General features: G+C 56.6%; 1 protein-coding gene across 2 annotated transcripts in view; it reads left to right on the forward strand.

The window, feature by feature from the left end:
• TOM1 (target of myb1 membrane trafficking protein) overlaps positions 1 to 19,028 on the forward strand; it is a 41,502-nt gene extending 22,474 nt beyond the window's left edge. The window contains exons 4-16 of one of the 2 annotated variants that reach the window (XM_061417253.1): positions 151 to 300; positions 581 to 715; positions 826 to 972; positions 4,175 to 4,291; positions 6,492 to 6,625; positions 8,630 to 8,663; positions 9,058 to 9,151; positions 9,811 to 9,931; positions 12,426 to 12,501; positions 15,736 to 15,789; positions 16,985 to 17,044; positions 17,976 to 18,015; positions 18,094 to 19,028. In XM_061417253.1, coding sequence (XP_061273237.1) covers positions 151 to 300; positions 581 to 715; positions 826 to 972; positions 4,175 to 4,291; positions 6,492 to 6,625; positions 8,630 to 8,663; positions 9,058 to 9,151; positions 9,811 to 9,931; positions 12,426 to 12,501; positions 15,736 to 15,789; positions 16,985 to 17,044; positions 17,976 to 18,015; positions 18,094 to 18,248 — 1,317 coding nt within the window. In that variant the 3' untranslated portion in view covers positions 18,249 to 19,028. The remainder of the gene's footprint in view (positions 1 to 150; positions 301 to 580; positions 716 to 825; positions 973 to 4,174; positions 4,292 to 6,491; positions 6,626 to 8,629; positions 8,664 to 9,057; positions 9,152 to 9,810; positions 9,932 to 12,425; positions 12,502 to 15,735; positions 15,790 to 16,984; positions 17,045 to 17,975; positions 18,016 to 18,093) is intronic. The other variant, XM_061417254.1, reaches the window with a different exon arrangement.
• Positions 19,029 to 26,590: the final 7,562 nt, after the last annotated feature.

Raw genomic sequence — 26,590 nt, forward strand, 5'->3', positions numbered from 1 at the left:
GTCGTCCCTGCTCCTCCATGTCTGGGTCTCACTGGAGAGAGCCGCACCCTCTGCGGGGTCTGCATGATGGGACGTGGGTCGGGGGTGAGGGTGGGGTCCTGGGTGCCCCCCCTCCCTGCCAGGTGCTCACGGGCACCACACGGCATCCAGGTCTTGGAAACCTGCGTCAAGAACTGTGGGCACCGCTTCCACGTGCTGGTGGCCAGCCAGGACTTTGTGGAGGGTGTGCTGGTGAGGACCATCCTGCCCAAAAACAACCCACCCACCATCGTGCACGACAAGGTGCTCACCCTCATCCAGGTGCGTGCAGGCAGCCCAGGGCAGGCGGGGAAGAAGGCGCCCCCATCAGTGCTGCTTTTTGTTTGTCTACTTCGGTTTCTCTCGTTGGGAGCATCTTGCTCATCTGCGGACGGGACTTCTAAATGAGGGAGCCTAGTTGGCAGAGGCCTGGCTGCCCGGGTGATGCTGCCAAAGGACCAGCGAGTCCAGGAGGGAATTTCTGCTCCCTGGGGTGGTAGGCAGGCTTGCAGAGGAGCCACTGAGGAGCGATTATCAGCCCTGTCCCCTTGTCCCCTCTCAGTCCTGGGCTGACGCGTTCCGCAGCTCGCCCGACTTGACAGGTGTGGTGGCCGTCTACGAGGACCTGCGGAGGAAGGGCCTGGAGTTCCCCATGACTGACCTGGACATGCTGTCGCCCATCCACACGCCCCAGAGGGTGAGGGGCAGTGGCAGGGGTGGCGGGGGTCACTCCAGAGGGGGTTCTGCGGCTGTTTCCTGGGGGGCCCTGACCTTCCAGCCTTGCTGATTCAGCCTGTTGCCTTCTAGACTGTGTTCAACTCAGAGACACAGTCAGGACAGAATTCCGTGGGCACTGACACCAGCCACCGAGGGGACTCCAACCAACAGACCACACCCCTGCACACCTCGGCCCTACTCCCCAGCGACACACCCATTACGCCGACCCCTGAGCAGGTAATCAAACCTGGGTCACAGCCGTAGGCTCAGCACCTCCCCGCACGTTACGGAGGGGGCCCTGGCAGTGTGGAGGTACTCCAGCCAGTCCTCAGGCAGCCCCATAGGGGCTCATTATTTGGGAGATGAGGCTCAGAGAGGTCAGTTAACTTGCCCAGAGCCACACAGCCCAATGAAGACAGGGCCAGGATTCAAGCTCAAGTCTGTGACTCCAGGCAGGCTCTGTCCTGCACCCGGGCCCTTCTCCACACTGTCTCCTCTGTGGAGCCTTCTGGGCAACACCAGGAAGAGGAACAACTCAGCAGACGGCCCCTCATCCACAGCAGCTCCACTCCCTGCTAGGGTTTGCTCAGGTGCTCACACAAGATTTCATTTGAATAGAGGTTCTCGCTAAAATAATGATTCTCAAACATCTGCACCGCAAAAATGTTAAAGCTTTGTCTCACACCATGACACTTGCCATCAAGCCCTAAGAAGAGGACTGGGATTGTATGTAGTGTAAGACCCTGGAGGCCAGTCCTGGGCAGGCTTTTCTGGCGCCCCACGAGTAGCTTTGCAGGGCTTCCTTCTTCAGACCATGCCACTTGTCCCTCCTGTCCCTGAGCCCAGCGCCATTGCTTCTGCCCAACGAGGGACATCCACGGCCATGCCCAGCATCTCTGGGTGTTCGGTCAGTTTACTTGTGGCTGGGAGTCGTTCGTGGCCTGTGCACCACGGGTATCACTTCTGAGGTGTTTATAAATGTCTGCGTATTATTTAGCCTCAGAAACAAATAAGCTTACCAACAGCTTCACATTCAAACCTATTTAATTCTGTACTTCTAGCAAGTTATGATGGAGAAGGAAATGGCAACCCACTCCAGTGTTCTTGCCTGGAGAATCCCATGGACGGAGAAGCCTGGTAGGCTGCAGTCCATGGAGTCGCACAGAGTCAGACATGACTGAAGCGAGTTAGCAACAGCAGCAGCAGCAAGTTATGAAGTCAATCCCCAGAGTTACAAATATTACTAGAAAAGTTTCCTAATAAATAATAGGCCCAATAATAAAAGGTGCATAAATGTTGTAAAATCACCCTGTGATCCAAAACTGATCTCAGTTCAGTTCAGTCGCTCAGTCGTGTCCAACTCTTTGCAACCCCATGGACTGCAGCATACCGGGCCTCCCTATCCATCACCAACTCCTGGAGCTTACTTAAACTCATGTCCATTGAGTCAGTGATGCCATCCAACCATCTCATCCTCTGTCATCCCCTTCTCCTACTTTCAATCTTTCCCAGCATCAGGGTCTTTTTTCAAATGAGTCAGCTCTTGCATCAGGTTGCCAAAGTATTGGAGTTTCAGCTTCAGCATCAGTCCTTCCAGTGAATATTCAGGACTGATTTCCTTTAGGATGGACTAATTGGATCTCCTTGCTGTCCAAGGGACTCTCAAGAGTCTTCTCCAACACCACAGTTTAAAAGCGTCAATTCTTTAGTGCTCAGCTTTCTTTATAGTCCAACTCTCACATCCACATATGACTTCTGGAAACACCATAGCCTTGACTAGATGGACCTTTGTTGGCAAGTCTAGGTTGGTCATAACTTTCCTTCCAAGAATAAGCGTCTTTTAATTTCATGGCTGCAGTCACCATCTGCAGTGATTTTGGAGCCCAAAATAAAGTCAGCCACTGTTTGCACTATTTCCCCATCTATTTGCCATGAAGTGATGGGGACCAGACACCATGATCTTAGTTTTCTGAATGTTGAGCTTTAAGCCAACTTTTTCACTCTCCTCTTTCACTTTCATCAAGAGGCTGTTTAGTTCTTCTTTGCTTTCTGCCACAAGGGTGGTGTCATCTGCATATCAGAGGTTATTGGTATTTCTCCTGGCAATCTTGATTCCAGCTTGTGCTTCATCCAGCCCAGCGTTTCTCATGATGTACTCTGCATATAAGTTAAATAAGCAGGGTGACAAAACTGATCTAACCTGGTTATAATTTTCACCAGTTTGCCTGAAGTCTGGCCTCTGTGTAGATTAAGACTGATTATGTCCAGTGGAAGAGGTTCTTGCTAAACAAGACTGAGTAGTCTGAGTAGTTTAATTTCAGAGGGCCCTTCTGTCTTTTGAGACACGTTGATGTAACTCCCATACTCCTTGTAATTAGGTCCCATCTGACCCAGACACGCGGGGTTTGTGATCAGTCGTTTTTCCACTCGCTTCTACCAAGAGCCTTCATTAAACAGGACAAATGTACCAAACATTTCACAGGTCTGGAAGGTGCTGGCAGACTGCAGTAGACTGTGTCTGCAGGCCCACTTCTTCATCTGTAAGGGGTGGGGGGTAGTGATACTTGTCTCATGAGACTGTGGTCAGGGTTAACTAGCAACATACGGTAAGTGCTTGTCACTTAAGAGGTGATCAGAATGGCAACTGCCTTCACAGGCACCGTGAATTTATATGATAACACTTGTATTTTGAAATCAACTGGGTCACCCAATTTAGAATACATCCAGCATTTCCCAAAATGTAGGCCACTAAATCTTAGTCTCATGAGATAGCCCGTGATCAAAGGGTTCATCAGCCAGGTCATGTTTGGCAACGTCCACAAGGGTCCCTTTCTGGGCGTTCACGGTGTCCACGTTGTCCATGAGGACACAAGACACCCCGCAGAGCCCACAGTGTGAGATGCTACACCAGGGCACTTCCATCACCTCACCTGGGTGCTAAGACTCTGCGACTTGATGTGCAGCTGTTTCCCAAGCCAGGACTGGTACCGTGGTCTTTGAGAATCTGCTCACATGCATACTCAGGTGGGGGGTGGCACTGGGACTTACCCTTGGTAGAATCTGGGACGCCAGAGCAGGCCGGAGCAAGACAGAACCCCATCTTCCTAGGAGGACGGCCTCCCTCCTCTCCCCTCAGGGGAACTGCCCTTCAGGGCCTCGTTAGGCGCCAGCATCCATGAGATGCTGGAGTGCTCAGCTTCTTTCCTCCTGGCCTCTCCCTGCTCCAGGCACCCCAGCTTGGAGATGGTAACGGTTGGTGGCACCTCTGTAAGCTGGTCTGTGAGGATGGAAATTAGCCCCCCACAGGCCTCCTGGCACAAGACTATGGTCCAGGAGCCTGGAGAGGGTGCCAGCAGGTTGGGCTAGTGGTGCCAGGCTGTGGGAGGAGCAGCGGCTCTGGACCCTGGCCTCACTCAGCAAGACCAACCATGTATTCCAGATCGGGAAGCTGCGCAGTGAGCTGGAGATGGTGAGCGGGAACGTGAGGGTGATGTCAGAGATGCTGACAGAGCTGGTGCCCACCCAGACGGAGCCAGCAGACCTGGAGCTGCTACAGGTGAGTGGCCACTGCCCCTGGCTCAGCCTCCCCGCTTCCCACCACCAGGGCAGTTTCCATGGCGACTCTGAGCTCCTTGGTCACAGTGGGAGAGGTTAAAACCAGGGACTTTGGGCTCCATCAGATTGGAACTCAGCTTCTACCACTTGATGGTATAAACAGTAAAGCCCCTCTTGTCTCAGTTTCCTCATATGTAAGATTCCTTTTATGGTATACATTTGACATGAGAATTAAATAAGGCTTTGCATGTAAACACTCCTTCCTGTGCCTGGTTCCAAATAGCTCCCAATCAGTGTCTTGATGAAGGCTGGAAGGTGAGGTTTCCAGCCATCAGAAGAGGAAGCCTAGCAGGTAGGCGTGAGCTGGGATCTACGGGCCAGGGCTCCCGTATGTCAGGTGATATCCCCAGGGTTCCACCCCCAGCTGGGCATGAAGGGGCTGTATGTGGGGAAAGGCACCCTCCCCATGGAGGTCATCCCTGGGGACCCCCGAGGCCCAGGAGCCACCTGAACCTGTGAGGGGACAGAGGGCTTGATGTGATCAACTCATCTGGTGACTTTCCTGCTGGACCCTCGCATTTCTGGTGGGCGGAGCAGGGTCGTTCTCATCTCTCTGTCCCCGGGCCCACCTGAGCTATGTGGTCCTTACCTTACTACAGGAGCCAGGGGGAGGGGTGAAGTCGGAGTCTCAGAGTTGAGTGAACCCACAAACATGAAGAGTAAATGACAGAAGCCTGAGTGAGTTGGGAAGCGACAGGATTACTGTAGTGCAGTTAATTTCAGGTGTCTCATGCCAGGGCCATGCGGGGGTGAGTGATTCTGTGGCCTCAGGAGACTGGCTGGCAGGCAGGGGTGACCCTGGGACAACTGACAGATGCCGAGCATGTCCCATGTGCCAGGTTCTGATGTGGACACGTGGTACAGGGTCACTCACTCAATCCTCCCCTTCCCCCCCATTAAGGTAGGCACCCTTACTGTCTCCATGTCCCAGGTCAGCAAACTGCTGAGGCAGAGAGATGTCATGGGACATGCCCAGGTCACAGAGCTGGTCATCAGCAGAGCTGGGTTATGAACCCAGGGCCCTGGCTCCAGTTGCTGCTTTTCCTCTCTTGAGAGGGAGTGGGAACAAAGCCACAGTGAGCTTAGTCATGGGGGGAGGAGAGGGGAGGCCCATGGGATGCTGGAGTCTGGGCTGCCCTGCCCCATGCTCAGTGGGCAGAAGAAATCCCAGGAGAGGGTCTAACTCGGGGAGGGGCAACAGGGTCTGCAAAGAACCAAAGTCAGTGGTCTTCATGATGCCTGGAGAAAAGTCTGGCTTGTGGCTGAGTCCATAGTGCCCAACAGCTGTCTGTTGGGACCTCAAGACTCTAACCTGGACCCCTGTCCACCTGGTGGCAGGCCCCTGAGGAAGGAAGTGCTCAGTCCTACAAATGAAAAGCCTGTGATGCTGCAGCTTCATTTTTTTTTCTTTTTCCCAAACAAGCTTAAATGCATAACATTAACTGATTAAAAATCAGTCAGTGACCTGGTGACTAAATGCAGTGTGGGACTCTGGAACAGAGTGGAAAAGGACATTAGTGGAAAAGCTAGTGAAACCTGAGTGAAGCTCGTAGTTTAGTCAATAGCAGTGTACCCGTGTTAAGGTCTTGTGACAGTGCCAAACTAAGGTAAGAGGCTGGGTGAAGGGTTTACAGCAACCCCTGTGCTCTCTTACCTTGGGAACTTTTCTGTATATTTAAAGTTCTTCCAAAATAAAAGGCATTAAAAAAAGAAATTAGACTAGAGAGGCAGAAATTTGGAGTCGGGGTTTGTGGATAATAGTTGGATCATCCAGTACATTTTTTATGCTTTGGTCACAAAAAACCTAACTGCCCCATGACATGTGGCAGGTGTTTCACCAGCCACCTTGCCAGCTCAACCTTTCCCCAAATCGGAGATGGTGGCAGGAGCTCCATCCAGAGGTCGGCACAGAGCCAGGTAAACGCACAGCGCAGTTCCCATTTGGTTGTGTCCAGTGTGCTCCACACTTAGAAATGAGACGCCGGTGCTCGTCCGTAGAACCCCAAAAGCTGTTCCCTGCAACCTCAAGTCCAGTGTGGAGACCGCTGCTTCTCCATGGCGCGCCAAGGACCAGGCATCTGGAAGGGACGGCCTCGCTCCCAGTCCAGTGGCCATAGTTCTTTCCCTTCCTTCCCCGGCAGGAGCTCAACCGCACGTGCCGCTCCATGCAGCAGCGGGTCCTGGAGCTCATCCCCCGCATCGCCAATGAGCAGCTTACCGAGGAGCTGCTCATCGTCAATGACAATCTCAACAACGTCTTCCTGCGCCACGAACGGTAGCCCCGCCTCCGGCCCCGCCCCACCGCCTGCCCCGCTCCAGCCCGCGGCCCCTGCCATCTCCTCTGTTCACACCCGCTGACCTTTCATCTCCCTCCCAAACACCAGGCCAGCTGCCCAGTGCGCACTCTAAACTGTCTTCATCCAGCGCAGGCCACAGTGCCCGCCCTCCCTCCACCCCTCCTCTCCTGCCACCGGTGTGTTGTGTCTGCATCCCGCCTCCGCCTCCGGGCTAGCACCGGTGGTGGCTGAGCGGCTGGCCCACAGGCAAACAGGCCCGTTCTGTCCCTGCTCCCCCACCCCTACCCCACGCCCAACTGCCTGGCTCTGGGGCTCCTTGATTGCAAACTCGGTAAGCGCTTCTGGCTAACTTAAGCAGAAAAAATTCATTAGGAGAACAGCTTTTATTGAATGGGTAGCTTTCAGAGCCCAGAGAAGAATAAAACAGTGAGCCTTCCTAAGGGGAGAGAAGGGCAGATGCCAGGATGGCTCAGGGGTCTTGGGACAATAATGCCTGGACCATGATCCCAGGGTGTCACCCTGAATACGTGGGCTCCAAACACTTGCCGCCTTGGGAGGTATCATTCTGTCCAAGAGTCAGAACCCCGGGAGACACTCCGATTGGCTCAGCCTCCTTGTGCCCACAGTAGGAGGGAGAGGCCCCCTTGATCCTGGCAGGCCCACCAGGGGCACAGGAAATGGGAAGCAGTTCCCCAGAGGAGCATGTAGGTGCTGGGCCTGCAGAGACAGCACACCCCCACTCTTTTCTCTGTCTGTACAACGAAGCTGTGATCCCTTGTAGATAACCGACAGCCCATGCAGTTATTCCTGTAAGGGCCTTGTCAGTCAGGCTGTCTGCACAGGGTGCTAATTAGCCTGCTGCCTCCAGCTCCCGGTTCATTTCATATGTTTATCCATCAGCAGACACTTGCTCAGTGATTCTGAATCAAGTGATGGGGATGGGACTGCAGCAGATAACATCTGCCCAGCCTTTCCTGCTCACTGGACCAGTGGCGCTAAGAGCCCCTGCTACTAGGGTGTGGGCTGGGGGGTGGCCCACGGGCCCAATCTCGAGGTGACCAGGACCCCTCTGACACTCACTCATCGGACCTCGTGTCTGGTTGTTTCCGGTTTATAATCACTCCTCAGTGTCTTTGCTTGATCCTCACACCTGGGAGGCAGGTTGCACTGTCACCCCCTTGTTAATTGTTCAGAGGTGATGTAATTCACCTGGGGTCACACAGGAAGGGACAGAACCAGGACAAGAGCAGATCCCAGACCGAGGTCTTCAGCCCACCCAGCAGCAACTTGGCCTGTCTAGGGTGGTTTAAGTGTCTCCATGAAATAGTGTAAGAGATATGTGTCCTCCTTACCCCACTTTAGACACTCACCACATGCACAAATGTATGTTATCAAACAAAGTCCCCCAAAAAATCCATACCTTTACTATGTGCATGCACCCCCTTTTCCTTTTCCTCTCTGCTGCTGCTAAGTCGCTTCAGTCGTGTCCGACTCTGTGCGACTCCATAGACGGAAGCCCACCAGGCTTCCCCGTCCCTGGGATTCTCCAGGCAAGAACACTGGAGTGGGCCGCCATTTCCTTCTCCAATGCGTGAAAGGGAGAAGTGAAAGTGAAGTCACTCAGTCGTGTCCAACTCTTAGCGACCCCATGGACTGCAGCTTACCAGGCTCCGCCATCCATGGGATTTTCCAGGCAAGAGTACTGGAGTGGGGTGCCATTGCCTTCTCCATTTTCCTCTGTAGTCTATGCCTGTTGTTTGTTTAATGCTAGTTGTAACTAAATAATTGGTCATCTAATTGGGACAGTTGCTAGTGTAAGAGGCACCCTGCTAATACTCCTCTAGGGCATACACTGGATTGTCCGGGGCAAACCTGACCAGTCACCATCCTGCTTGTGACCCATTCCGTGGGTTTCGAGACCTGCAGTGGGCAAAGCTCTGGCCTGGTCTGTCTCCTTGACCCAGGTCTTTTCTGTCCCGTAGGTTTGAACGCCTCCGAACAGGCCAGACCACCAAGGTAAGAGGCAGCTTCTCCATATTAATGACAGGAAGGGCTGTGCCCACCTCCCTCCCCAGGTATCCTGGCCAGAATGTGTCTTCTTAGCCAGGCTCTTAGAAAAGGCTTCTTCTAAGTTTTTTTGTCATTGTCCCTTTAGGGTAAACAAGGTTCTGCCACCAGCTGATGCCCCAGGGTCTTATGAACCTCCCAGCAGGTCCAGCTGAACTAGAGGCCAAGGGGAGGAAGAAAGACTCCCTGACTCCCGGTCATAGCTGCTGGGGGTGAGGAGGGGAGGAGGGAGTCTAATGACACACCCTCAGGCAAAGAATGCAGGCACCAGTGCTTCAGGGCAGAAGGGAATGAGGCTGCACCTCCGGTCAGAGGGTGATGGTGGCCTCTCCCCTCCCCACAGGCCCCAAGTGAGGCCGAGGCGGCCCCTGACCTGATCGACATGGGCCCTGACCCTGTAGCCACCGGCAATCTCTCATCCCAGCTGGCAGAAATGAGTAAGTGCAGCACTGGGGGCTCTGGCCAGGGTATGCTACCTACCATGGGTACCCCTGCAGCTCTTGGGGTGCCCTCTCATTCCACAGTTGGGGCTGGAGTGCCCACAGCAGAATGTTGGCCCAGCCCCCACCTCCCCGGGGTCCCCTGCTGAATCTTGGTGTGGGTCTCAAATCTTGCTGCACAGCTGGGATAAAACATGGGAGACTCTCCCTCCCAGCCCCATAGCTCCTGAGCCCTCTTAGATCTCAGAAACCCTGCTGTTGTGTGATTGCCCCTGGATCATCTGGTGAACTTGGACACATCACGTGGACACCCTGGGCCCCTTTTCTCCTGAATAAGCTTACGCACAGAGTGGGCTTAGACCAGGCCAGGCCCAGAATGGGCTCCTGGTACACGTCAGCCATCAGCACCATCGTCACTTGATCTGTTAAGTGTTATCGGCTGCCTGCTCAGAAGTAATTGAGAGAGAGGAGGTGAGGTGCCCGGTGTCCCTCAGCCAGCAGGTGGCCTGTCCCATCCGTTTGCCCTTCCCTGCCCCCACTCCAAGTTGCCCTGCTTCTCCAGAACCAACCTGGGCCTGCCAGGAAACAGCCCAGCCGCAACTCAGTGTCCAGGGACAGCCAGGCAGACCCTTCATGTGGTCTTTTTGTCCCCACAGACCTGGGCTCCAGCAGCGTGAGGGCTGGCCTGCAGTCTCTGGAGGCCTCTGGCCGACTGGAAGATGAGTTTGACATGTTTGCGCTGACGCGGGGCAGCTCACTGGCTGACCAACGCAAAGAGTGAGTGCTGAAACCCACCCTGGGCTCCTGCAGTTTGGGTCAACCGCTGTCGGGGGAGGGCCTCTCTCCAGGTCTCTGAGCTCGGTGTGTGGGTGGGCACACCAGCCCCTGCCTGCACCCCCTCAGGATGGCAGAGTTTTTCCCCCTGAGTCAGTCCTACATGGCCTGGGATGGATGAGGGAGGGACGCCCTTTGGGTGATGACCAGCTTTGTTCCAGAATCTTACACAAGCCAAGCAGATGAGGAAACAGAGACTCTGAGAGGCTGATCATTTGCCCCAGCTCAGACAGCTAATGTCTGATAGAGTTGGGAATCCCAGACTGTCTGGTTCTAAAACACAGTGTCTCCAACCCAGCCCAGCTCCCCACTGCACTGTACACCATGTACCAAGCCCTCAGGGACTGGTCCAGTGATTTCTGCTATTCTGCAACCAGCCTTAATTTCCACAGAAGTCGCATTATCCCACTCGAGTCTGCCTGCCCTGCTCTCAAGTTGGGGCTCTATGCTTCCTGGGACTGTCCATTTTCAGGGAGATACTTTCAGCAGCAGAGGCCATGTGGCCAAGTGTCCACCAGGCTGGCTTCCCAGGACTGGCTCCATACAAGTTGGTCAGGGGACAGGGTTTGCTTGGGGTTGTTGTCAGCCTTTTGCTTGTAACCCCGGGGCAACCAGGATGTACAACCAAGGAAAGCACTGGACTAAGGGAACTTCTCGGCAGACTCCATTCTGGTCTCCTTGGGAACTGTTGATGGGCCTCCAGAGGGCCCAGGGGTCCGCCATCCACACTGGCCAGTCCCAGTGAAACCTGACAGGCGGTAGCCAGCCTGGGTCATAGGGCTGCTCACAGCCCCACCCACTGGCCGACCAGCCCTGCACTGTGAGCCGAACCATGAGTCTGGGGCGGAGTCTGTGCTCCCAAGCCCAGGCGCTCTGGGACCAGCGGCTCACGGTCACCTTGGAGGTAGGGCGCGGTGAGGCTGCTGGGGGACTGGAGGCTAATGAGCCTGGTGGGACTTGCCGCCAGAAGGTGGCCACCTGAGAGCCCCGGCCCGGCTGAGGTTTGCTGCCATGCTGTCCCTACTCTGGGGAGCCCTGAAGGCCAGAGAAAAGCACACCCCGAGCTTGCCTCCAGAGCCTGCAGTCTCTTGGGGGTGGGAGGTAGCCTGCCTGTGGACTGCTGCTGTGCAGCTCTGGGCTGTGGATCAGCTCGTGCAAAGGGTCAGAGGCAGGGGTAGCACAAGACACCCAGTTTTCCGGTTGGCTGCAGCCCCCTTGCGTGGTGAGCCATGTGACAGGGTTAACTCGCCAATTCCCGTGCCCTCCTGGCTACCTCCGTTCTTCAGAGAGGCTGCCTGAGAATTTCGGGGTTTATTCTAGAGGCCCCTTTAAGTGCCAGCCTACCCAGTCCACAGGGAGGCAGGTTGGCGCTATCAGAGCTACATGTGCTGTGCTTGCGCTGGTCCAGCCCAGCTCCAGCAGAGTGTGAGGTGCTCCCCACCCACCCCACCTGGAAAAAGACCCCTCCTCCCCAATGGCGCAGGGCCTTCCTTTGAGGCAAGAATTCCAAGATTCTCATCTTCGCCTCAACAACTGACCCAGGGACTTCCTGATGGTCCAGTGATTGACTCCATGCTTCCAATGCAGGGGACACAGGTTCAATCCCTTGTCAGGGAACTAGATCCCACATATCACAGGATGACCACCAGAAAAAAAATGACTGACCCAGTCTCACCTCCTCTCTGCCAGCAGTTCAGGGCAAGAATGACAGCTCTTCCCAAGCTGCTGGACCACGTCCCCAAGCCTCCCTGGATATCCCCCTCTGTAGTAGCCAGAGAAACACCAGCCCGCTTGTTAGCACGGGCTTTCCTCCCACTCCCCCTGAGCCTTCACTGGAGACACAGCGGATCCCTCCCTCCCCATCCTCCTCTGCCCTGAGGGTACAGTGTCCACTGCGTTTCCTCCCAGTCGCCAGGGCTGGCACCCCGAGCACATGCAGATCCTCACCCGCCGTCTGCAGGTTTGTTTTCAGCTGCAGAGTGGGGTTCCCCCGTTCACACACAGCCTTCACAGAACCACAGATTCTGAAATGACGCTGTGGGAGCTGCTCTGGAGAGGGTCTAGATACGAGCTCTCCATGACCACGGAGTCTGGGACGCTGTGCTCATCCCTGTAGTGTGGCCAAATCCGGAAATAGGAGGTCGGTGGTCTTGGTCTCTGGCCCCCAACACCTCGCTTCTCCAGCCTTGCTCTGCCTGTCATGCAGGTCACATGTCTGACCAGGTTCCCAAAGGCAGGAAAGGAGACCTTTTCCTCCATCTCAAGGCAGGCCTACAGATTGGTGCCCCTCCTAGGGCCCCTGCCCAGGCACATTCTGAGTCCACACAGGATGTGGGTCCAGCCCTTGCCCACCCAACCCCTTCCCTCCTCACATCGGCTGGCATGTCTGGTTCGGTGAGGGTGGCAGGTAATGGCCACAGTGGCCTCTGTATTTCAGGGTAAAATATGAAGCCCCTCAAGCAACAGATGGCCTGGCTGGAGCCCTGGACGCCCGGCAGCAGAGCACTGGAGCGGTAAGCAGAGGGGCCTGTCCAGAGGAAGGCTAGGCAGTGCTTGCCTGGTGGTGCCCTTGGTTTATGACAGGAGGTGTGAGAGTGTGGATGGGAGAAGCTCAGCACTGACTTGGAGCTGAGCTAGTATTCAGCCTCACTGCCCCTCCAGAGCCCTGTTATCTGTAGGAATGTGGACAGAGAGGGGCTGGAGGACAGACCCTAAAACCATAGGGAGGCACCCAAAGGTGCCACTTGTATCCATTTAACTGCTGGCATATGTGGAATGAAAGCCACCTCCCACCCTGAGCATGCTCTGCCAGCCACTTGCCCCCTCGGCAGGAGCTCCAAGGACAGTTCCCTTGCCTTTGAATTTGTTTCTGGGCGCCTTTTGGGCAGAGAGCGGTGGTTAGAACGTGCAGGACCCGGGTGCTGGAGAGGCAGGGGCAATGAACAGCAGGGCCAAGGAGGGGGTTGGTCACAGCCCAGGGCTTCAGAGGTGCAGGTGGGACTGGGTGCTAGGAGGTGAAGCCTGAGGGGCAACTGGGAGGACTGGCTTCTGCCTGAGGTGGGAGCCCTGGGCAGTCTGGAGCAGGGGTTGGCAGGGGGACGTTTATCTGGCTTCATTTTAGAAGGACCCAGCCTGGAAGCTTGGAGAGCAGTCAGGAGGCTGTGGAAGCTGCCCTCTCCTCTGGAGTGGGAAGGGGGGCACAGGAGATGCGGGAGGGATTCCCAGCTGCATCCCCAGTGTCCCAGGAGTCATTCCCAAGTCAGAACAGGGCAGGACCAGCAAAGGGCTCAGATGCCTCCTTGGGTGTGTTATAGATCTGCCACCACGCGGAGTGCGTTTATGCCCTGAGTCTCAGAGCCTCCCACTTGGACCCTATGTCCCCTGCTGAGTGAGCATTCTGTGTCCCCCACTTACTAAGTCATTACCCAAACCCTGAAGGGGTCCCCTTTGCAGATGAGAAAGCCAGGTCCCAGAGAGGAGTGAGTGAAACCAGAGATCTCACGTCCTTCGCACAGTGCCTGGCATATAGTGAAACGTTTTACCTTCAGAGCACTGCAGTGTGGTCGTCCTCACTTACAGAGGAGACACCAGGGCTTAGAATCAAGGTCATTTGCCCACGATCTCACAGCCGTTGGTCTGTCCAGCGTGGAAACCAGTGCTGGTAATGAGAGCCCCAGATGACCTGCAGAGCTCCAAGGAACAGAGTTGCTCCGATGCTCAATCTTCCTTTTCCATGGGCCATCAGTCTGGCTCCCAAGAATCCAGATGAGTGCGGACAGTAGGGAGCACATCCCTCCGCCACCACCTGGTCCTCGTGGGCAGAGACTGGCCTTTCAGCCCTGTGCCTTCTTGTTACAGAATTGGGGTAGTGGGGGACAGATGTCACCTGCTAGGGGCACAGAGCAGCTCAGGGACCTGACGAGCACTGGGACGAGGGCTCCTGGCTGCTGCCCCACCTGCCGTCAGCCTTGGGGCGGAAACACACACACCTCTGCCTGCAGAAAAGCAGATGCTGACAAGTTCTGCCCGGTCATCTTTGGTGACTTGAGATTTAAGTGAGTTCTACCAATCATGGTACGACTTCCTCCAAAGGAAGTAATAAAGCAGATCATAAACATCTGCTCACAAGATACTCAGATCTGGCTGAGGGCCAAGGCTTTCTCCCTCTCAGCTGTCAAAGGCAGCTGAGTACCGAAGGAATTCCAGGCAGGTTCCAGGCAGCAAAGTACCGAAGGAATCAAGCGTCGACCCTGTAGGTGGCCGCCGGTGTTTGCCCCCAGGGGTTGATGAGTCCTGGGAGGTGAGGATGCTGGACGGCCTGTGCCAGGCCCCAGGCTGGGTCTGTCTGGCTGGGGAAGACGATCACAGGCTGATGGGCCAGGAGCCAGGACCCTGGGCTTCCTCCACCATCCGTCTGCTCTGGTGCCCTGGGCATCTCCTGTTTGCCCATCAACAAACATGACGGGAAACAGGTACAGCAGTGCTCCTGACACTGGGTGCCCATCAGACCCCCCTGAGAGCCAGTGGAGGGCTGCCTACTCCATCCTAGGATTACTCAGCACACCCACCGGGATCTGTGGGGTGAAAGTAGGTGGCCAGGCTTTGCCCCACCCATCCAGGGATGTGTGTGCGTGTCCCCACAGGAAGACACCTTTCCTATTCCCTTTCCCCGGCCACCACACCTACACAAACATGGACACACATACACACCACACACATACCACACACACACACACACACCCATACACACACACACACCCCATACACACACACCACACACACACACACACACCACATAAACACCATACACACCACACACACACACACCACACACACACACACACGTGCACACACACCACATGTACACACACCACGTGCACACACACCACACACACATACTACACACACACCACACACATACTACACACACACACACACACACACACACACCAAACACATACACCACGTGCACACATACCACACGCACACACCACGCACATACCATACACACACACCACACACACACAAACACACACACACCACACACACACCACACACACACACACCACACGCACACATACCACACTCACACACACCACACGCACACACCATGCACACACCACACGCACACACCACATGCACACATACCACACACACACATGTGCGCACACACCACACACACACACACCACATGCACACACCACACACACACACCACACGCACACATACCACACACACACCACGCGCGCACATACCACACGCGCACACACCACACACACACACACCACACGCACACCACACACACAGCATACACACACACCACACACCACACGCACACATACCATACACACACACACCACACACACAGCATACACACACACCACACGCACACATACCACACACACACACACACCACACACACAGCATACACACACACCACACACACACACCACACACCACACGCACACATACCACACACACACACACCACGCGCACACACACCACACATACACCATACACACACACCACACACACACACACCACGCGCACACACACCACACACACACACCACACACACACACACACCACAAACACACACACTACACATACACACGCACACACCACACACACACACACACACACACACACCCCTCTTGAGGCAGTAGCAGGCCTGTGCTGGATGAGGCTCCCAGTACACCAGTGGCCTGACATCCCCACCACCTTCAGCGCGACTCTCTCTCACCCAGATGGGAGGCGGCAGTGAGAAGAGCCTCAGTGACTGGATGGTGAGACAAGGCATGGTGAGGATGGGCCAGGCGCACTCGCAGGGGGCCCAAGTGGCGCCGGCATCACAACCAGAGGAGCACAGGGTCGACTGAGGGCCTGCGGGCCCCACCCAGCGCCCAGCACAGTCCCACTCCCTCTGCTCTCGCTTCCACGGCCCCTCGGTGCTGCCTCGCAGCAAGTTCTGGCAGCTGGGAGGTACCCGGGGCATGTCTGGGTCTGGGCTAAGTGCCGGCAGAGGGAGCTGGAAGGTGCAGCCCAGAGAACTTGCTGCTGCTGCTGGTGCTGCTGGGAAGTCAGCTCTGCCACTTCTCTGGTACCCCCGCCCCCTTGGGGTCTCGGTGCTGAGTACGGGGCTTGGGGCCTGAGCTGGCTTTGGTTGGAGGAGGACTCGCTCTCCCTCTGTTTCTCAGAGTAGCTGAGTGGTAGCTTGCATTTCCCAAGCGTCTGCCCTGTGCTGGGCGCAGAGTGCACTCTTTATCTCCTCGTCTCTTTAATCCTCACAACGACCTGGACCTAGACGGTAGGTGCTGTCATCCTCTCTAACGATGAGCAGTGAGGGTGAGAGGAGCTAAGTCACCTGCTCCAGGTGCAGGGACCCAGCCAGCTTCCGGTCTCTCTGACCCCGGAATCTGCCCCTAACCTCCGGCTGGATTCTTCAGATGTTTTTCGAATGGGAAGACCCCACACCAGCCCTCAGCCCCCACCCTGTGCAGGGCTGTGTGGCAGACTCACAGTGACACATCGCCTCTGGGCCCACCAGCCTGGCCTCCTCTGGTCGGCTCGGCCCCTGCCTCCTCACTGGCCCTCCTCTGCCAACTTCCACCAGGAACTCCAAGTCTGCGGAGGCTTGTGGGGACAGCCTGCGGCCGTGCCCCTGCCCCAGCCTTTCTGGCTGGCTGCCCACTTCCTGGGCTTTGAATAATGTGCCAGTTGTCAGGAGCCCCTCTCCATCCCTTGCTCAGCCTGCTGACCCCCATCCTCCTCGCCCACAGCCTGGCACAGTGGGCAGAACTCAGGGAGACCTCAGCGTCCCAGGCAGCTGGGCCGGAGCTGTCTTGGAGGGACTGCCATGAGGGGGCTGGGCAGGTCAACTGGCCCCATCCCATGAGTGAGGGGCTCAGTTTAGGTAACTCCTCTGGGGCCATAGCCGGTGGACTCAGGGTGGTGAGGGGCACTGCCCTCCCGCCTCACCCCTGCCCTCCCCTCCAGATCCCCGTCACCCAGGCCTGCCTCATGGAGGATATCGAGAAGTGGCTGTCCACGGACGTGGTAAGTGGGGCCCGCTCCTCACCCACCTCACCTGGGGCTCCCATTTTCCCATGAGGAAGTGACCGGTGTGGGGGCAGGGCGAGCAGCTGGTGAGAGAGCGTCAGCAGGGTCAGTGTCCCCTCCCCTGCTGCTTCCCCAGTACTTCGCCTTAGAGGGGGAAGCCTCACACTCGCAGCCTCTGGGGCCTCCCCTTGCCCAAGCCTGCTGCCCGCATGAGGGCCCACTGTGGCAAGACGGGCCGCCCAAGGGCAGCAGGGACATGAGAGCCCTGAGCTCGGCACCTGGGGTAGCTTAAGGAGTGGTGCCAGAGGGAGCCCCATTGTGCAGAGCAGAAACTGATGGGCAACTGTCAGGAGCGCTATGCCAGGAGAAGGGGGCCCAGCATCCTCCAGAGCCCCCAGTGTGCAGGAGGGGCAGTCAGTCCAGGCCCCCTTCCAGGTTTCTTCCCCAGTCTCTGCCAGCCCACCCCTCATCCTGAGCACCAAGGACCAAGTGCCTGGGCACTTCCTAGCTCCAAGGCCGCCTTCTGCAAGTGGCCAAGACCATGTTTCTGCCCATGGTCCATCTGTTTTGCCTACTGGGTGAAGGCTCACCCCCTCCCCGGCCCCCAGTTGAGCGTGTGTAGCTGACACAGACTTGGGTGTCAGCCTCTCCACCATGAGCGAGTCTGCCCATCTCTTTGAACACCGGAAGAGGAGGAACTAGTGCCCTTAAGGGCACCACACCCTGCACCTTGCACTCTTCCGGAAGTCCTCCGCCTTAGGTTGCCAACAACCCCGTGAGTGTCACCAAGCAGAGAACTGAGGCTCAGAGAAGCCAAGTGACACCCAAGGCCCATTGGCTCAGAGTGGTGGGGCCGAGGTCTCTGGGTCAGCAGCTGAGCCCTGCCCCGCCGTGCGCGCAGCTAACCTCCCTCCTTCTGCCTTGTCAGGGGAATGACGTGGAGGAGCCCAAGGGCGTCACCAGTGAAGGTAGTAGACCCTGGCCCTGCCCCCCCTCCCCTGCTCCAGCCTCGGAGCCCAGCCCCAGCCTCCCTCTCGTTGCTCTAGAATTCGACAAGTTCCTGGAAGAACGTGCCAAAGTGGCCGATCGTTTGCCCAACCTCTCCAGTCCCTCAACCGAGGGGCCCCCAGGCCCCCCACCTGGCACTGCCCTGAGAAAGAAGACCCAGGAGAAAGACGACGACATGCTGTTTGCCTTATGAGTGTGGGGCCTGGTGCCCTGCTGCCCGAGCCCTGGTTGTTCCCACACCCCGTTGCGGGGGCCAGTCCCTCCTTTGGTGTTAAGGCTGCTTGGGGGTGGCTTGTCACATAAGTCCTTCTCTTCCCCTTGAGGTTGGGGCCGTGCTGCCTGGGAGTGTGGGAGGCAGATGGATGAACTGGGGGAGTGAGTCAGTTCTACTTAGGGGCCCTGGGCACTCATGCCTCCCCTCCCACCCCCACCAACCACTGCAACTTTGCTGAGGACAGGAATGCCCCAGGCTGGAGAGGCTGGTCACTTGGTGGCCCAACGTGACTCCCCTTGTCCTGGGTGATCCCCTCCTGGGACCCCACCACCCCCCCCCAGATGAGCCCTCTTCAGAGCCCACACTGCCAGTCGAAGCCTGGCCAGAGGCTGGAGACAGCAGAAGTCTCTTTCGCAGCCTCAGGCCCGTTCCCCAGTGCCTGCCATGGAGCCTGAAGGGTTGGCCAGCTGTTGAGGGCAGGGCCTGTGGCTCTCTACTGAGAGCGCACTGTCCAGATAAGCTGCATGTGACAGGGGGAGACCTCGCCAGCCCGAGGCCGCCAGGGGGCTTCCACCGATGCTTGTGGCTCCTGGGACCCCCCCCCCTTCCCCGCCGTGACCTCCACTGCCTTGCCCTCCTTCCTCTCTTTCTCCCTCACAGGGCTCCACCAGGCACTGGGCCCCCCACCTGTCGGTTGATCCTCTTGACTGGGAGAGGTGCCTTTCGTATCCCCAATAAAGGTAGAAGAGCACCCTAAAAGTGTTCAGTCTCCAGGAGGAAGCTACTTGGCCTCACCAAGGCTGGGCTGGGCTGGGCTGAGGGCCGCCCACGAGACAGACATCTGCAGATGGGGTAGATGCAGGGGCAGGACTGGGCACCCAGCCACACTGCACCAGCACAGGCTCCGCCACCAGTTGCCCGCCAGGCGGCCCCGTTGCTCTCTGTGGGTGACCTGTCCGCATCCTCAGGCCAGCCCCTGCCCAGCAGCAGGAGCTCTGTGATCACAGACGGAGCAGGTGTGGGTGTGGCAGGCGACGGCCTGCAGGGAGGACGCAGCCATCCTGTCCAAGGCCTGGGTGCAAGGCTTTCCGTGAGCTCATGGCATCTAATCCACAATCCTGGGTGGAGCAAAGTTGCATCTCGTTTTCCAGAGGCTGAGTCTCTGACTCAGTGGGTCCTGTGAACCGTCCCAGATGCACTTGTTTATCAGGTGCTGGGCACTTCCTCATGCATCAGTACATCATCCCCATTTTTCAGATGGCAACACTGAGGCTCAGTGTGGAGGCCTTGGCACACGGCTCAGGAGCTGGGCCACAGGTCAGGTGCTGGTGTCAGTTCTCATCTCTGTGGCAGCTCAGGTGCCCTGGTCTTAGAGCACAGCCTTTTCCGGTCTGGAATCTTCACACCAGGCTCTCCAAGAGTCATTGCTTGAGGCACATGGGAGCCCCCAACCCAGCAACCCCTCGGTGGTCGAAGGGAAGGGGGCTGGTGTGGAGCTAGAACAATTGACCTGCCTGAAAGGTCAGCCTGTGGAGAAGAACAGAAGCTGGAATGCCTGGGCCTGGGGGCTGAGTGACCAGAGTGGGTCCAGGGGCCTCAGTAGCCCCCATCTCCCATGAGCAACAGGTAGGCTGTGTGTTCTGAGGTGTGGCCTGGAGCTGGACGCACAGGAAACCAGGCCCAGCCAGCCCTTCATGAGGAGCTGGGGCAAGGGGAGTAGCTGCAAAGCAGGTACATGGGACCAAAGGCTTGTCCATACTCCAGGCAGGGAGGAGGGGGCTCATTGTCCAAGCCACGGTTCAGAGCGTGACGAGAAGCCAGCCTGGAGAAAGACGGTTGAATGTGACCTCTGACCCGTCTCCCCAGCCTGAACCACCTTTCTCTCCCCACCACCCCCTGGGGAGCAGCTGTGTCCCAGTCCCTGGGCAACCAGTGTCAGCCTGGTCTGGCAACTTTTTAGGAGATGGAGGCGCCCACCCTTCAGTCACACCAAGCTCAGCTGGTCTGAAGGTTACCTCCTGCATCCTGCATAAATTAGTTGTGTCCGCCCAGGTAGTGGGAAGGCTCTGGTTCTCAAAAGATTAATATTAAGCATCTCCTGGATGCAGTCCAGGCTTGCCTGGCTACTTGGCAGTGACCCCCATGCCAGCCCTGCCCAAGGATGCTCAGACTCAGAATGGGGGAGAAGCCAGAGTTGGTGTACCATGCCGGCACACAGTCCCCAGCACCTCTCCATCTTCTGCCTCACATCACGCAGAGGTGGCCGGGTGCTGGGGACCGCAGCCCGACTCGCCGGGCTGCCACCCCCCGACAGCTATCAGGACAGCAGATGGCTTCCAGAGGCCCCTTACTGGACTATTCTGGCCAGTGGTCAGCAGCAGTGCACCAGACCACCAGCCTCTGGGGTGGTAGCTGAATTCTGTGTGGAAGGAAGGCCCCAAAGCACCTGCGTTTTATGACCATCTTTTTCATAATACCCACCTGTATCATGAGGTTGGGAGCCTCTGGTGGTCAGATAAGAGGACTGTGGTGATAATAGGTGGGTTACCCCCCACCCTTGGCCTGACGAGACTGCTGCCAGGCACACTCACACACACGGCGGAGCGGGGTTGGGTGGGGGCGGGAAGCTATGCTGCTGAGCTCTGGCAGGTGTCCCACCTGCTCACTGAGCCTCCAGGCCTCTGACCTGGGTCCCCCAGAGGCTGGGGCCCTCCCCTGGCCTGGGCCTTTCCACCCCTCACAACGGTCCTGTGGAGTCAGCCAGGAGTGAAGGGTGGGACCCAGTGCTCTGGGCGCTGCTGCCTCTGCTCATTTCTGCCCCCGCTGCTCCAGGTGAGTGACGGCGAGCCAGGAAACCCTCAGTGGGAGCTCCAGGGGCTCATGGCCTGTGCATGGCTAAAGTCACCTATTCTTTCCTGTGTGTGGGTACCCCCAGTGGCACACCAGATGTGGTTCTGTGTACTTAGAACTCAGAGGTGAATGTGCCAGGCCACGGGAGGGCAGGGGGCAGTAGACACAGGTGTAAGCTCCACACGAACCACCTACTCTGACGTGGAGAAAACGATGCCAAGAACAGAGCCTGGAGGTCAGGGCCCGAGGCCTGCCCTAGAGAGCCTGGCCTCAAAGGTGTCCAGGCTTCCCCTGGAGGGGGCAGCACAGGGCAGCCCCACCTTAAGGGCCCCTCCAGAGAGAAGGTGTCTGGGGCTGCGATGGGTGAGGGAACCCTGGCAGAAGCTACCAGCGTTGGCCAGGCTGGGTCTCCTGGCACCAGGCGTTGTTTGAGGCCGCAGGCCCCAGGTCAGTCGCAGCAGCAGGAAGCCGCGGGGCCCCACTTAAATGAGGACCATCTGCAGGGGGGGCCTTGACCTGCGGGTGGGGGCAGGATTATCCAGGCGCCAGTGGCTCCTACTGAGCCCAACTGCCTCGGAAATGGTACCCAGCCAGGGGCCTGGGGAGGTTGAGTGGAGCCCAGTTAGGTGGGTAGGGAGAGGGGAAGTACTGACCAGAGCTGCCTTCAAAGCCCACTGGCAGAGCCTCCACCCCCTTTGCTCCCTCCTGGCTTCCCTGACCCACCAGACCCAACCCTGAGCCTGGACGGTGACCCCACTTCCCCGCTCCCAGTGTCAACATCTAACCTCTCCAATTGTCATACAATAGCCAGTCACGGTGCAGCCCTTCTGAGCTGTGTGGCTTTAGGCAAATAACTTAACTTCCCTGTGCTCTGGTTCTCTCACTTGTAAATAGGCTAAGGGCAGTTGCTCCCTCATAGGGCTGTTACACGAGGGTTAATTAAGAGGACCAGTAGCATAACATCTGTCAAGGAAGTGTTCCAACATGTCGTCATGGATGGTACCACCTCCATCCAGAATGGCCTCTGCATCAGACACTCAGCCAGGCGCACTGCCCTGTAATTTCAGAGACTCCAGTTCAGCCTCCAGTATTGCCTTTCCAGCTCTTAAAGGTGCTGGCTGCCTCCCAGACAACCTGGGTTCCCACAACAGGGCCCTCGGGCTCCTCTCTTGGGTCTGAGCTGCTGCCCCTGAGTGGGGCCATGGTGCCTTGATGCCAGCAGTGGAAGAGAAGCAGGATCTGCCCACTGGTCTTGGATGGTCCTGCTGACTCATGGCGGGCACTTCGGAAAGCCCTCCCCCCATCTCATCCCCGCCCTCTCCAGGAGTGACTGTGGCTCGGGACAGTGTCCTACAGTGACCACAAGGTGGCAGCAGTACTCCATGTCCCAGGGCCAGTGGGGCCAGCGCCTCTGAGTTGACAAGAGGAAGAACCCGCAAAAGAGCCCTGGGTGGGCAACACAGAGCCATGGCCCTCTGAGCTCCCCAAGGCTGTGAGTACCTCCTACGAAGTTACAGGGTGCGCTCATTCCTGTGTGGATGCTCAGTGGACGCAGCATGCAGATCCACGTGTGTTTCTAGTTCTACCAGTATACGCATGATAGCACAAGTTTATACAGTCACAACCCAACACCACAGATAGCCTCCAGTTTTCTATTCCTTGTGCACCCCCTTTAACTGCAGAGCCTGGTTCCCACTGCCCTTCATGTACAGACCTATTTGCTCAGGCCCATTGGTAGCCAATCACGCTCTGCCCGCACCAGCCCAGCCCTGAAGGTGTCCTCACGTTCCTTGCGTCCGGACATCCTTGGATGGACCACCAGAACCCCTGCTCAGACTCCACCCTACCTGGGGCCACCGCAGCACAGCCCCATCACGGCTGCTTCCTGCCTTGCCTGATACTAATGACTTTGGATCAATTACTCAGGACGGAAGAGAAAGAGGGGATTTCACTTTAAGAAGCATGGTCAGGGACTTCCCTGGCAGTCCAGTGGTTAAGACTCCCTGCTTCCACTGCAAGGGGCTCGGGTTTGATCTTGGGTTGGGAGCTAAGATCCTGCATGCTACGCAGAACAGCCAAAAAGGTTTTAAAAAAAAAAAAAGGATGGTCAGAGAAAGCCTCTCCAAGGTGATGTGTGAGTCCCATTGTCCCCACAAACCATCCAAAAGTTTGCACAAATCTAGAATTTACACCTCCAAACTACCATTGCCTACCTCTTATATCACAAAACACAAAAATCCTTAGTGAGTTCGTGTGCTAGGACTGCCATAACAAAGTTCCACAGACTGGGGGCTTAAACAGCAGAAGTGTTTTATCTCATAGTTTCAGGCCGTGGGGGTTACAGTGCCAACAGGTTGTTTGTCTGGAGGCCTCTCTCCTTGGTTTTCAGACAGCCATCTTCCCTCTGTGTGTATCTATGACCTCATCTCCTCTTACATCAGTCATACTGGATTAGGGCCATGAGGTCTGCAGTCCATGAGGTCGCAAAAAGTCAGGCATGAATCTGTCTCACACTTCACTAGTGACCTCATTTTATTTTAATTACCTTTTTGAAGACCCTGTCTGCAAATACAGTCACATTTTGAAGTCTTAGGGGCTAGGACTTCAACAGATGAATTTGAGGGAGACACAATTCAATCCACGTGCTCAGATATACAGAGTCCCTCTGGCCATCTTCCTAGGGCATGCCTGCTCTGCTTTGGCCCCTGTCCCAGAACAGGATCACCCATGACCCACACCAGCTCTGCAGAGGGGTGACCATGTGTCACGCCCACCTCCACCCTCTTCATGTCCCCTCCCCTGGTAGGGGTTCGAAGGCAGTTTAATCCATCCTTGGGCCGGTCTGGCCTTGAGGGTCGAAGAAAGCAGCCGTGGGGGCCAGGGGCAGAGCAGAGCGGGAAGGAGCTGGAAGCAAGGAGACCACAGACACCCAGAGCCTAGGCCAGGGGCTGTCCTGGGCCCCATTGCCACCTGCTGTGTTTTAGAGCAGATCCAAGGGAGTGACCTGGTGGGGTTCCCTTCCACCCACCCTGGGGGCCCTGGACCAGGCCCCTTCTTCTCCCTTTGCCTCTGCCTCAGGACTCGTGGCCTCTCCCAGCCCCTGCCCGAGGCCAGCCTGCACCTCTTTCCCCTGTAGTCCAGCTGGCTTCATGCCGAGTTACAGCTGGCTGGGCCACTGTGTTATCACCGACAGGGAAACAGCAGCCAAGAGAGGGGAGGGGGCCTGTCTGTGTAGGTGTACTGCCTCCCTGTCCAGGAAGAGGCAGCTCCCAGCCCACCGCAGGAGCTCAGGAAGGCCAGGGCAGGAGGCCTTATTTGTCAGGCTAGAGGCTGCGCAGGGCTAACCCTGGCAGGAAGTCAGCAGACACAGTGGCTGGCTCACACCGCCACTGGTTTACGGTGTGGTCTGAGGCAAGCCCTTCCCTCCCAGGGCCTCAGTATCCCCAGCTGTCAACCCAAGAGACTGACTAAGTGATCCTGGGACTCCCTCCCACTCTGCTCTTCTGCTCCCTCAACCCCCAGACTCCACAATCCTCCCTCTGAAAGGAAAAAAAATACATATATGAGGCTAGAAATCCTAATAACAGAGGTAGCCACATGGGGTCTCAGGGTTCTCCTACTCCAGGACACACACGAGTGGGAAAACACCTGCCGACCAGGACAGCAGAGCAGGTAGGTGAGGCCCTGGGCCAAGCTAACTGCCCTCCAGGAGCTGGCAGCCCCAGGGGCAGAAAGGAAGTGAAACCCAAGCTGCGAGCTGCGAGCTGCGACAAACCTCTTTGCACTCACCACCCTCCCTCCACCCCCACCCCCACCGCCCCAGCCCTGGGATAGCCCCTGAAAAGAGGAAGCTAGTGGTGCAGCAGAGCAACCTGCCCTTGGGCTGCACAGGGTAGGGGTGGGAGCAGCCCAGTCCTGGGGCTCCTGAGATGGAAAGGAAAGGAATCACGGCTTCCCTGGTAACTCAGTGGTAAAGAATCCACCTGCTGATGCAGGAGACACGGGTTCGATCCCTGATCCAGGCAACTGAGCCCGTGCACCGCAACTGTTGAGCCTGTGCTCTGAAGCCCGGGAGCCACAACTACTGAGCCCGCATGCTGCAAGTACTGAAGCCCTCGCACCTGAGAGCCCATGCTCTGTGACAAGAGAAGCTACCTCAGTGAGAAGCCCGCACACCGTAGTGAAGACCCAGCACGGACAAAAATAAATTTTAAAAAAAGAATGTCCATCTTGTGGAGGAGAGAAGTGACTCAAAGGTCAACTACTCAATCCAGGGTTAGACTGCTGGGAAGTGGACTGCCCCCACTGAGTCCTCCTCTTCTTGGAGGATAGAGTCCTACTGGGGGTCATATGAGGTGCATTTTATTCTGATACTGGGGCAATGCCTAGGGCTGCTTTGGGACTAGAAGAGTCATTGTGTGCAAGTGTGTGTGCATCACATGTGCATGCTTGCACAAATAAATGTCTATGTGCCCCTAAAGTGGGCTGGATGTACCATTTAGTCTGCAGGAGTGTCCTGGTCACCTGTGGGAAGGGGGCTGCCAGGGTGAGGCAGAGTCTCTTGGGCCCAGAGTGATGCAGAAACTTGGCCAAAGTCACAAAACAAATCTGTGCTACAACCAGGATTAGAAATCAGGTCGCCCACAGATCGGGCCCAGCAGGAAGTGGGGAGAGGACAACAGTTGGGAGTCCTTCCGTGGAAACACCTCCTGGACCCTCCCTGCACCCCAGCTCCCACAGAATGTTAAACCTCAGAGACCAACTGGGCCGCAGGTTGTACAAAACCACTCACCAAGGACTTCCTTTATCACTGCTTCTCCAGGACCTGACTTGCAAGTTTTTTTGGTCTCGGTTTTTTGCCTACAAAACACTTTGCAATGCATTGAGGAGTAAATGCTTTACCTTTTGTGTGTCATAATCAGACTGTGTCACATAGTGAGGCAATTTCTCATTCCAGTCAGAAATAGCCCTCCGGGGCCCATCCACTGTTTGGGGCAGCCCCACCACCCGAAGAGCAGGAGCTGAGGACTACTGCACAATGCCAGGCGCCCACAGGTCTTGGCCTTCACCTTTGCCACACATGACCATTCTTGACCCCTAGCTTCTGCACTGGCCCGTCCCTCGTGGACACAGTCTGCTCCCCACCTCCCTCCTCGACTCTGTTACTGAGTCCAAGCTCATACTGCTCACTGCACAACAGGCTGATGAATTGAGAGAGGAGTTGTCGGGACAGAGAATAGTGACTTTATTTGTAAAACCAGCAGACCAAGAAGGTGGTGACTAGTGTCCCAAAGAACCATCTTACCTGAGTTAGAATTCAGACTTCTTTTTTAGTGAAAGAGAAGGGGGTGTGTTTGAGTGTTGATAACTTCTTGGTACTGGAATCCTTTGTTCTAGCTTATGCATCTGGTCACGATGTTCCTATAAACCTCCAACAAAATAAATGTGCTTATTTGTTTGTTTTGTGTGTA

This window comes from Bos javanicus, chromosome 5, assembly GCF_032452875.1.
Source record: "Bos javanicus breed banteng chromosome 5, ARS-OSU_banteng_1.0, whole genome shotgun sequence".
In the NCBI taxonomy this organism is placed as follows: Eukaryota; Metazoa; Chordata; class Mammalia; order Artiodactyla; family Bovidae; genus Bos; species Bos javanicus.